Below are 12,968 nucleotides of genomic sequence, written 5' to 3' on the forward strand. Positions count from 1 at the left end.
TTGACATCTTTTGATGATCTGCTTCTATCACTGCTTGTTTGTCGCTACAACCACACCAACCCCCTCCACCTCTCTGTCTCTCTATCTCTCCGCCCCCCACACACACACCTTAAACCAGCTTATATTTCAGCTCTTTCCTGGACTCGAACTCAAGTTCTGTCGAAGGGTCATGAGGACTCGAAACGTCAACTCTTTTCTTCTCCGCCGATGCTGCCTGACCTGCTGAGTTTTTCCAGGTAATTCTGTTTTTGTTTTGGATTTCCAGCATCCGCAGTTTTTTTGTTTTTATCTAGATATTTTATGATGTTGGTTGGGGAATAAATTTTATTTGGAACACTGGATTGAACTCTCCTGCTCTTGCTCAAAATAGTGTCCAGTGATCTTTTTACATCTTCCTGAGAGCGAAGTTGAGGGCCTCGCTTTAACATCTCATCCAAAAGATGGCAACTCCCTCAGCGCTGCACTCAAACATAGGTTTTGTGCTCCAGTTTCTGGAGTGGAATTTCTGACTTAGAAGCAAGAGTGTGACCCATTGATCTACAGTTAACAAGTAGCAGATAATCATCAGTCACTGGCTAGGTTATAATTAACATGTCTGAGCAGCTGAAACAAGTTTTTGGGCCTTATTTGAAAGGAGATGGGTATGGTATTGAGAGCATTGGTTCTAGCAGGGGGATACCACATAGTGAGGTGTTAAGGGATTGAGCTGGGAACAGAGTGAGAACTGAATCTAATTAATATGGGAGTTAGGAAAAGTGGGGAAGCAGACCAAGAAAGTTTAAGTAGAAAATACAGACTTCTGCCATGCTGCTGTCATTCCCTAGCCTATGTATCCATGATATTGGGACAGTGGGATTTCCAGTGGAGATTCGCTTTTGTAGTTTTTTCTTACAGCTATGGGGTCAACTTCCACCTGCCTGCTGTTGACACCAACTCTACGTCTCTATCCCAGCAACTGTACCAGTGACCACCCTTCTGTGCATTCAGACTACCTGATTTCAGGTTGAGAGTGAGTCAGAGAGGCAATAAAATGTTCGCCTAGCCAGCAATGCCCTCGTCCCATGAAAGAATTAAAGAAAAGAATTTCCTCCGCCAGAACTTTGGGAAGACCTTCAGCCTCTGTAAACGTTACTCTCTTGCTACTGACTCTACCCTGGCCACTTTTCCAGCTTACACAAATACTATTCACCTCTGTAACATTATTCACCTCTGTAACATTACCCACCTCTGTAACGTTACCTGTGTAGCCTTACTTACCTGCCCCTTTACTTCCTCTCTCCTCACCGTCCAAGGGCCCAAACACTCCTTTCAAGTGAAGCAGCATTTCACTTGCACTTCCCTCAATTTAGTCTACTGCATTCACTGCTCCCAATGTGGTTTCCTCTACATTGGAGAGACCAAATGCAGACTGGATGACCGCTTTGTGGAACACCTTTGGTCTGTCCTCAAGCATGACCCAGACCTCCCTGTCGCTTGCCATTTTAACACTCCACCCTGCTCTCATGCCCACATGTCCATCCTTGGCCTGCTGTAATATTCCAGTGAAGCTCAACACAAACTGGAGGAACAGCACCTCATCTTCTGACTACGCACTTTACAGCCTTCCGGACTGAATATTGAGCTCAACAGTTTTAGATCATAAACTCTCTCCTCCATCCCCACCCCCTTTCCGATCCCCCCTTTTTTTCCCAATAATTTATATAGATTTTTCTTTTCCCACCTATTTCCATTATTTTTAAATGTATTTCCATCCATTGTTTTATCTCTACCTTTTAGCCTTTTTCAATTCCTTCACCCCACCCAACCCACACTAGGGCTATCTGTACCTTGCTGGTCCTGCTTTCCACCCTTAATTAGCACATTCCTTAGATAATATCACCACCTTCAACACCTCTTTGTCCTTTTGTCTGTGACATCTTTTGGTTATCTCCACCTATCACTGGCCCTCTATCCAGCTCTACCTGTCCCACCCGCCCCCCCAAACCAGTTTATATTTCACCTCTCTTCTATTTTTCCTTAGTTCTGTTGAAGAGTCATACGGACTCGAAACGTTAACTGTGTCCCTCTCCGCAGATGCTGTCAGACCTGCTGAGTTTTTCCAGGTATTTTTGTTTTTGTTTTGGATTTCCAGCATCCGCAGTTTTTTGCTTTTATCCCTACTCACCTCTGCCCCTACCTCTTCCTCATTAGCAGATGAAACATTTGTCTGTGCTTTGGTCACCTTTACATTTCTCCAATATCCACCCCACCAACTTCCATAAACTCCAACTGGCTGGAAAGGCAGCTGCCTGTCATTCTATCCCATTCACCCATCACCCCTATACTCATTCACCTATACTGGCTCCTAGTGCACTTTAACCTTTAATCTCTTTAATCCTTTAAGGCACTGAATTTAAACTCGTCACCAACTGTTTCAAATCCCTCCACATCCTCCACCTCCCTCACCCCTCTGCAACCTCCTCCAGCCTTGCACCTTCCCCTCCACCCTCCAATCCACTCCTCTGTGTTTTTTACATGCCCCCCTTCAGTTGCATCAGTCCTACTCCCTGGAACCCTCCTTAAAGCACTCCGCCACTCTGTCTTCCTTCCAGAACCTTCTAGAGACTCATCATTACCTTGGCTTTGTGCCCCTCTTAGAAGTTGATTCTTCCTCTTCTATTTCCTACGTTAAAGACTACTTTATAAACGGAAGCTGGTTTGGAAGAAGGAGCAATAAAGGGACATCTGGCCAAGGTAGTAGACCCAAGTGGAAGTATTCACCCGCCAACAAGACAACAAATATAGAAATTGCTAGAAGATAAAAGGCCATGATTCACCTTTGAGTCATAGAATGACACAGCACAGAAGGAGGCCATTCAGCCCATTGTACCTCTGCCAACTCTTTGAAAGAACTGAAACAAAAACAAAAAACGCTGGAAAAACTCAGCAGGTCTGACAGCATCTGTGGAGAGAGAGAGAGAGAGACAGAGTTAGTGTTAAGAGTCCGTATGATTCCTCTTCAGAGCTTTAATGTCAGACCTGCTGAGTTTTTCCAGCATTTGGTTTGTTTTGGTTTCAGATTTCCAACATCCGCAGTAGTTTGCTTTTATCTTTGAAAGAGCTATCCAATTTAGCGGCATTCCTCCATCCCTTCCCCTTTACCCAGGCAGCTATTTCCCTCTCCAGGTATTTCAGCAAACCTCCCATCCTGGTAGCTACACAATACAAGGCTGGAGTTGTGAACTGATTACAGCCATCAATTTTTTTATCAATGTGTCTACATCAGATCCGAACATTAGGAAAAGAACACCCCCCCCCCCCCCCCCCCCCCCCCTCCCCACAACACCGGTGGTGGAGAGTTTTGGGTCTTTCCTTCAATATTTTTGGAATCCTGCAGCAGTGTTTACCTTCAAAAACCTTTCAGCAGCCAAGCTCTTGAGATTCATTGCTTCACAAGGCTGGTCCTGCACACGGGACTTCCTCGAATGAAGAAAACTGGCAAAAGAACCAGGAGAAAGAAGAGGATTTTTTTTTTTGCACAGCAAAGGTAGGTTTAAAGGAAGAGAAAGCGGTGATGAGGTGATGTGATTTGAAGACGGAACTTCCAAGCTTAGAGCCTTGATGGCAGAAGGTGCAGCCATCAGTGGTGGAGTGAAGGGATTCAGGGAAAATCAGGAGCTCTGCTGGAGGAGCACCGATAGTTGGAGAGCTGTGGGGATGGAGGCGTTTACAGAGATAGGAGGGGATAGGCCCTGGAGGGATTTAAAACAAGGATAAAAATATTAAAATTGAGGCATTGCCAGACCAGGGGCCAACGTAAGTCAGCAAGCAGAGAGCAGCAATGGGTGAATGGGGCTTGGTGTGAGCACAGATACAGGCAGCAGAGTTTTGAATAAGTGGAAGCTTTTGGAGGGTGGAAAATAGGAGGGTGACCACAAGCATGTTGGAATAATTGAGTCTCGAAGTGACAAAAGACATGGGTGAGGGTTTCAGCAGCTGATGAGCTGAGGCAAGGGTGGGATTGAGCAATATTACAGAGGTGGAAGTAAACAGCCTTTGTGACTGAAAGGATCTGCAGTTGGAAGCTCAATACAGGGTCAAAAAGGACATTAAGGTGCAAGTAATCTGGTTCAGTCTGGGACTGTGACTAGGGAAGGGGATGGAATCAGAGATGAGGGAACAGAGTTTATGATAGATTAAAAACAAAAAATGCTGGAAAAACTCAGCAGGTCTGACAGCATCTGTGGAGAGAGGAACAGAGTAACGTTTCGAGTCCATATGGCTTCTTCAGAGCTAAAGAGAAGTAGAAAGTGATGGAATTTATACTGTGTAAGGAGGGTGGAGCAGGTGAAGCTGGATAGAATGTCAGCGATAGGTGGGGGCTAAGGAGGGATTGACAAAGGTGTCATGGACACAAGACAAAGGGAGTGTTAATGGTAGTGGGAAGAACTGAAGAAGGTGCTGATAGTGGCAAAAAGGTAAGAAAGCAGAATGTGTTAATAACAGAGCAAGGGTCAGCACTCTGTGAAAGAACACAAGGAACAGATGGTCCTTTGAGGGTGGGGTGGGGAGAGGGGATGGTGGTTGGGAAAAAGAATTGAAAAAGGGGTAAAAAAAAAGGGATTAAAAAAAGTGTATGATGGAGCTGAAGACAGTGGCTTCCACCTTCCTAACATTTAACCAGAGAAATTTACAACTCATTCAAGACTAGAACCAGGTGATGGGAGTCCCTCTGTTGTCCCAACAAGTCAACAGAGATGGTAAGAAACAGGAGCAGTAGTAGATCACTTGGCTCTTTGAGCCTGCATAACCATTGAATAAGATCATGGGTGATCTACCTCAACCACACCTTCCTACACTATCCCCATATCCCATAATTTCCACAGTACACAAAAATCTATCAATCTCTGATTTGAATATACTCAACAACTGAACATCCACTACTCTCTGGGGTGGGGAATTCCAAAGATTTAGAACCCTCTGAGTGAAGAAACTTCTCCATATCTCAGACCAAAATGATTGATCCCTTATATTCTTAGACTGTGTCCTTGTGTTCTAGATTCCCCAGCCAGGGGAAACAACCTCTCAGCATCTACCTGTCAAACTCCTTAAGAATTTTACATATTTCAATTACTGATAGGTCACCTCTCATTCTTCTAAACTGCAGGGAATACAGCCCAGTCTACTCAATCTCTCCACATAGGACAAACCCCTCATCCCAGGAACCTAGTGAACCTTCACTGCACTCCCTCTCAGACATGTAGGTCCTTCCTTGGGTAAGGGACCAAAACTTACACCGTGATCCAGGTGTGGCTTCATTGATGCCCTATATAATTGCAACAAGACTTCTTCACTCTTATACTGAGCGTCGGAGGATGGTGTGGGCAGCAATGTCAAGAGCACATGCACACACACACCTCCCACACACACATTTACTAATATACACCCATCACCCCACACACACACCTCCCACACACAATATACACCCATCACCCCACACACACACCTCCCACACACACATGTACTAATATACACCCATCACCCCCACACACACACCTCCCACACACACATGTACTAATATACACCCATCACCCCATACACACACCTCCCACACACACATGTACTAATATACACCCATCACCCCCACACACACACCTCCCACACACACATATTCTAATATACACCCATCACCCCCACACACACCTCCCACACATACATGTACTAATATACACCCATCACCCCCACACACACACCTCCGACACACACATGTACTAATATACACCCATCACCCCCACACACACCTCCCACACACACATGTACTAATATACACCCATCACCCCCACACACACACCTCCCACACACACATGTACTAATATACACCCATCACCCCCACACACACACACACCTTCCATACACACATATATTAATATGCATAATAATAAAAACAAAATGCTGGAAAAACTCAGCAGTTCTGACAGAATCTGTGGAGAGAGAAACACAGTTAACATTTTGAGTCTGTATGACCCTTTTTCAGAGCTCTGAAGAAGTCAGACAGACTTGAAACGTTAACTCTGTTTCTCTCTCCACAGATGCTGCCAGACCTGCTGAGTTTTTCCAGCATTTTCTTTTTTTATTTCAGATTTCCAACATCGGCAGTACTTTGCTTTTATACTAATGTACATCCTCACATACACACACACACGTATGCTAATATACGCACACCCCCAACCACACAAACACACCTCCCACACACATATACTAACAGACAGCCACCCCCAACCACACCCACACACACACACATACTAATATACAGCCCCCCTACACACACACACCTCCCATACACAATATATACTAATATACAGGCCTCCCACACACACAGCTCCCATGCACATAAATATAGACACACAACTCCCATACACATACACCCCTCTCACACACAGCTCCCACACATATATATAATCATACACATACAGCTCCCACACACATAAACATACACACACACTGATATACACTCCCACACACATACAATTCTCTCACACATGGTTATACACATACAGCTCCTGCACACATACATACATACATATATAGACACACATATCCCACACACACACACATATATATACACACATACACAACTCCCACACATACATACACACACAGCTCCCACACACACACACACACACACACGTTGGTACGTGAGCTCTGTGTGTGTATGTATATATGTATGTATGTGGGAGTTGTGTGTTTATACATGTGTGTGTGGGAGCTGCATGTTTGTATGTATATATATGTGTGTGTGGGAGCTGTGTGTATGTGTATGTATATATATATATGGGAGCTGTGTGTGTGTGTATTTATATATGTAGGAGCTGGCTTTGCATATGTATACACACACATATATCGATACATATACATACATACACATAAGCACACACAGCTCCCACGAAAATATATATGCACACACACATACATATATATATATATATATATATACACACATACACACACAGCACTAACGCACATACATAAACATACAGCTCGCACACACGCAGACACAGTCCCACCCCCTCCCTTTCTGTTTTGCAAGGCTCTGATTCGAGTAAGATTTGAACTCCCTCCGCCCAGCTCCAGCCCCGGCTTCCCTGCTCCTCCCAGCGGCCGCTCCAGATCGCTGACCCTGGGCCGGAGACGGGACGCGGATCCCGGAGTGTGTGCGCTGCTCTCTCTCTCTCTCTCTCTGTCGCTCTGCCTCTCGCCATGCCCGGGAGGCTGCAGTTTGCAGCGCTGGTCTACCTTGTTGTCCTGTCCGAGGCTGCGCCCTGTGAGTATCTCCTGGTTACTGCGCTCTGTCCCTGACACACACACTCGCCTCTTTCCAGGGCCAGAGCTAAACATTCCCTGGGTGCATCGCAATCCTTGGTGTAGCAACCTCTTGTTTTTGATGCATTTTAAATCTGCACAACCTCTGGAGCATTTACTGCTGGAGAGATTGTGTCTGTTATTAACCAGTTAGATTTCAGCCAGAACATTTGTAATTGGACCAAAGCCCCTTTCACTGCTTTGAAATAATATTTAGACCAGCTAACTGAACGCAAATATATCAGATCCACCTGACTTCTCACCCCGTTCAAACAGATGAGGGTAAAAATGAGATGGCACACAGAGCGGGACAAGGGGCTGCAGCGGTTCAAGAAGGCAGCTCACCACCACCTTCTCAAGGGGCAACTAGGGATGGGCAATAAACGCTGGCCCAGCCAGCGACGCCCACATCCTGTAAATGAATAAAAGAAATCACGGAATATCCAAAGGGGCAGCGCTCTCTGACACTCCTGTGTTCGGGAGCCATTCGGCCCATTGCCCTAGGAACTTGTTTCATTCATTGAGATTGGTTTCTGTGCGTTTCAGTCCAATTTTTTAATCTCCCCACACGAGATTCAGATTAAATCAGCAGCCTTTGCAAATGTAACCTTGTTTTGGGGAATTCTGATTGAAGAGTCCACTTAGCCCCTTGGATCTCCCAGACTCCCACCAAGTACCTGTAGAGCAAAGCAGTTCTCACCCTAGTTTTCAAACCCTTCATTGCTTAGCCTTCCCCTATCTCAGTAACCTCCTCCAGCCCCTACAACCCACCCTATCTCTATAATCTCCTCCAGCTCCTACAACCCCGCCTATCTCTATAACCTCCTCCAGCCCCTACAACCCTCCCTATCTCTGTAATCTTCTTCAGACCCTACAACCCTCCCTATCTCTGTAACCTCCTCCAGCCCCTACAACCCTCCCTATCTCTGTAATCTTCTTCAGACCCTACAACCCTCCCTATCTCTGTAACCTCCTCCAGCCCCTACAACCCCGCCTATCTCTATAATCTCCTCCAGCTCCTACAACCCCGCCTATCTCTATAACCTCCTCCAGCCCTTACACCCCTCTCTATCTCTGTAACCTCACTCAGCCCCTACAACCCTCCCTATCGCTGTAACCTCCTCCAGACCCTACAACATTCCCTATCTCTGTAACCTCCTCCAGCCCCTACAACCCTCCCTATCTCTGTAAACTCCTCCAGCCCCTACAACCCTCCCAATCACTGCAACCTCCTCCAGCCCCTACAACCCTCCCTATCTCTGTAACATCCTCCAGCCCCTACAACCCTCCCTATCTCTGTAACATCCTCCAGCCCCTACACCGCTCCCTATCTCTGCAACCTCCTCCAGCCCCTACAACCCGCCCTATCTCTGTAACCTCCTCCAGCCCCTACAACCCTCCCTATCTCTGTAATCTTCTTCAGACCCTACAACCCTCCCTATCTCTGTAACCTCCTCCAGCACCTACAACCCTCCCTATCTGTGTAACCTCCTCCAGCCCCTACACCGCTCCCTATCTCTGCAAACTCCTTCAGGTCCTACAACCCTCAATATCTCTGTAACCTCCTCCAGCCCCTACACCCCTCCCTATATCTGTAACCTACTCCAGCCCCTACACCCCTCCCTATCTCTGTAACCTCCTCCAGCCCCTACACCCCTCCCTATCTCTGTAACCTCACACAGCCCCTACAACCCTCCCTATCTCTGTAACCTCCTCCAGCCCCTACAAACATCCCTATCTCTGTAACCTCCTCCAGCCCCTACAACCCTCCCTATCTCTGTAACCTCCTCCAGCCCCTACAACCCCGCCTATCTCTATAATCTCCTCCAGCCCCTACAACCCTCCCTATCTCTGTAACCTCCTCCAGCCCCTACAACCCTCCCTATCTCTGTAACCTTCTTCAGACCCTACAACCCTCCCTATCTCTGTAACCTCCTCCAGCCCCTACAACCATCCCTATCTCTGTAACCTCCTCCAGCCCCTACAACCCTCCCTATCTCTGTAACCTCCGCCAGCCCCTACAACCCCGCCTATCTCTATAATCTCCTCCAGCCCCTACAACCCTCCCTATCTCTGTAACCTCCTCCAGCCCCTACAACCCTCCCTATCTCTGTAACCTTCTTCAGACCCTACAACCCTCCCTATCTCTGTAACCTCCTCCAGCCCCTACAACCATCCCTATCTCTGTAACCTCCTCCAGCCCCTACAACCCTCCCTATCTCTGTAACCTCCGCCAGCCCCTACAACCCTCCCTATCTCTATAATCTCCTCCAGCCCCTACAACCCTCCCTATCTCTGTAACCTCCTCCAGCCCCTACAACCATCCCTATCTCTGTAACCTTCTTCAGACCCTACAACCCTCCCTATCTCTGTAACCTCCTCCAGCCCCTACAACCATCCCTATCTCTGTAACCTCCTCCAGCCCCTACAACCCTCCCTATCTCTGTAACCTCCGCCAGCCCCTACAACCCCGCCTATCTCTATAATCTCCTCCAGCCCTTACACCCCTCCCTATCTCTGTAACCTCACTCAGCCCCTACAACTCTCCCTATCTCTGTAACCTCCTCCAGACCCTACAACATTCCCTATCTCTGCAACCTCCTCCAGCCCCTACAACCATCCCTATCTCTGTAACCTCCTCCAGCCCCTAGAACCCTCCCTATCTCTGTAAACTCCTCCAGCCCCTACAACCCTCCCTATCTCTGTAACCTCCTTCAGCCCCTACAACCCTCCTTATCTCTGTAACCTCCTGCAGCCCCTACAACCCTACCAATCTCTGCAACCTCTTCCAGCCCCTACAACCCTCGCTATCTCTGTAACATTCTCCAGCCCCTACACCTATCCCTATCTCTGTAACCTTCTTCAGACCCTACAACCCTCCCTATCTCTGTAACCTCCTCCAGCCCCTACACACCTCCCTATCTCTGTACCAGCCTCCAGCACCTACAACCCTCCCTTATCTCTGTAACCTCCTCCAGCCCCTACACCCCTCCCTATCCCTGTAACCTCCTCCAGCCCCTATACCGCTCCCTATCTCTGTAACGTTCTCCAGACCCTACCAACCCTCCCTATCTCTGTAGCCTCCTCCAGCCCTTACAACCCTCCCTATCTCTGTAACATCCTCCAGCCCCTACACCGCTCCCTATCTCTGCAACCTCCTCCAGCCCCTACAACCCGCCCTATCTCTGTAACCTCCTCCAGCCCCTACAACCCTCCCTATCTCTGTAATCTTCTTCAGACCCTACAACCCTCCCTATCTGTAACCTCCTCCAGCACCTACAACCCTCCCTATCTGTGTAACCTCCTCCAGCCCCTACACCGCTCCCTATCTCTGCAAACTCCTTCAGGTCCTACAACCCTCAATATCTCTGTAACCTCTTCCAGCCCCTACACCCCACCCTATATCTGTAACCTCCTCCAGCCCCTACACCCCTCCCTATCTCTGTAACCTCCTCCAGCCCCTACACCCCTCCCTATCTCTGTAACCTCACACAGCCCCTACAACCCTCCCTATCTCTGTAACCTCCTCCAGCCCCTACAAACATCCCTATCTCTGTAACCTCCTCCAGCCCCTACAACCCTCCCTATCTCTGTAACCTCCTCCAGCCCCTACAACCCCGCCTATCTCTATAATCTCCTCCAGCCCCTACAACCCTCCCTATCTCTGTAACCTCCTCCAGCCCCTACAACCCTCCCTATCTCTGTAACCTTCTTCAGACCCTACAACCCTCCCTATCTCTGTAACCTCCTCCAGCCCCTACAACCATCCCTATCTCTGTAACCTCCTCCAGCCCCTACAACCCTCCCTATCTCTGTAACCTCCGCCAGCCCCTACAACCCCGCCTATCTCTATAATCTCCTCCAGCCCCTACAACCCTCCCTATCTCTGTAACCTCCTCCAGCCCCTACAACCCTCCCTATCTCTGTAACCTTCTTCAGACCGTACAACCCTCCCTATCTCTGTAACCTCCTCCAGCCCCTACAACCATCCCTATCTCTGTAACCACCTCCAGCCCCTACAACCCTCCCTATCTCTGTAACCTCCGCCAGCCCCTACAACCCTCCCTATCTCTATAATCTCCTCCAGCCCCTACAACCCTCCCTATCTCTGTAACCTCCTCCAGCCCCTACAACCATCCCTATCTCTGTAACCTTCTTCAGACCCTACAACCCTCCCTATCTCTGTAACCTCCTCCAGCCCCTACAACCATCCCTATCTCTGTAACCTCCTCCAGCCCCTACAACCCTCCCTATCTCTGTAACCTCCGCCAGCCCCTACAACCCCGCCTATCTCTATAATCTCCTCCAGCCCTTACACCCCTCCCTATCTCTGTAACCTCACTCAGCCCCGACAACTCTCCCTATCTCTGTAACCTCCTCCAGACCCTACAACATTCCCTATCTCTGCAACCTCCTCCAGCCCCTACAACCATCCCTATCTCTGTAACCTCCTCCAGCCCCTAGAACCCTCCCTATCTCTGTAAACTCCTCCAGCCCCTACAACCCTCCCTATCTCTGTAACCTCCTTCAGCCCCTACAACCCTCCTTATCTCTGTTACCTCCTGCAGCCCCTACAACCCTACCAATCTCTGCAACCTCTTCCAGCCCCTACAACCCTCGCTATCTCTGTAACATTCTCCAGCCCCTACACCCCTCCCTATCTCTGTAACCTCCTCCAGCCCCTACACACCTCCCTATCTCTGTACCAGCCTCCAGCACCTACAACCCTCCCTTATCTCTGTAACCTCCTCCAGCCCCTACACCCCTCCCTATCCCTGTAACCTCCTCCAGCCCCTATACCGCTCCCTATCTCTGTAACGTTCTCCAGACCCTACCAACCCTCCCTATCTCTGTAGCCTCCTCCAGCCCTTACAACCCTCCCTATCTCTGTACCCTCCTCCAGCCCCTTCAACCCTCCTTATCTCTGAAACATCCTCCAACCTCTAAAACCCTCATTATCTTTGGAACCTCCTCCAGACCCTACAACCCTCCCTATCTCTGTAACCTCCTCAAGCCCCTACAACCCTCCCTATCTCTGTAACCTCCTCAAGCCCCTACAACCCTCCCTATCTCTGTAACCTTCTTCAGACCCTACAACCCTCCCTAGCTCTGTAACCTCCTCCAGCCCCTACAACCCTCCCTATCTCTGTAACCACCTCCAGCCCCTATAACCCTCCCTACCTCTGTACCCTCCTCCAGCCCCTACAACCCTCCCTATCTCTGTACCCTCCTCCAGCTCCTAGAACCCTCACTGTCTGTGTAACCTCCTCCAGGCCCGACAACACTCCCTATCTCTGTAACCTCCTCCAGCCCCTACAACCCTCCCAATCACTGCAACCTTCTCCAGCCCCTACAACCCTCCCTATCTCTGTAACCTCCTCCAGCCCCTACAACCCACCCTATCTCTGTAACCTCCTTCAGCCCCTACAACCCTTCCTATCTCTGTAACATCCTCCAGCACCTACACCGCTCCCTATCTCTGCAACCTCCTCCAGCCCCTACAACCCGCCCTATCTCTGTAACCTCCTCCAGCACCTACAACCCTCCCTATCTGTGTAACCTCCTCCAGCCCCTACACCCCTCCCTATCTCTGTAACCTCACTCAGCCCCTACAACCCTCCCTATCTCTG

The 12,968-nt window shown here is 48.9% G+C and overlaps 1 protein-coding gene across 1 annotated transcript in view; it reads left to right on the forward strand.

The window, feature by feature from the left end:
• Positions 1-7,162: 7,162 nt before the first annotated feature.
• LOC121283942 (vitamin K-dependent protein S-like) overlaps positions 7,163-12,968 on the forward strand; it is a 54,079-nt gene continuing 48,273 nt past the window's right edge. The window contains exon 1 of the mRNA XM_041198737.1: positions 7,163-7,300. Coding sequence (XP_041054671.1) covers positions 7,237-7,300 — 64 coding nt within the window. The 5' untranslated portion in view covers positions 7,163-7,236. The remainder of the gene's footprint in view (positions 7,301-12,968) is intronic.

This window comes from Carcharodon carcharias, chromosome 11 (assembly GCF_017639515.1).
Source record: "Carcharodon carcharias isolate sCarCar2 chromosome 11, sCarCar2.pri, whole genome shotgun sequence".
Classification (NCBI taxonomy): Eukaryota; Metazoa; Chordata; class Chondrichthyes; order Lamniformes; family Lamnidae; genus Carcharodon; species Carcharodon carcharias.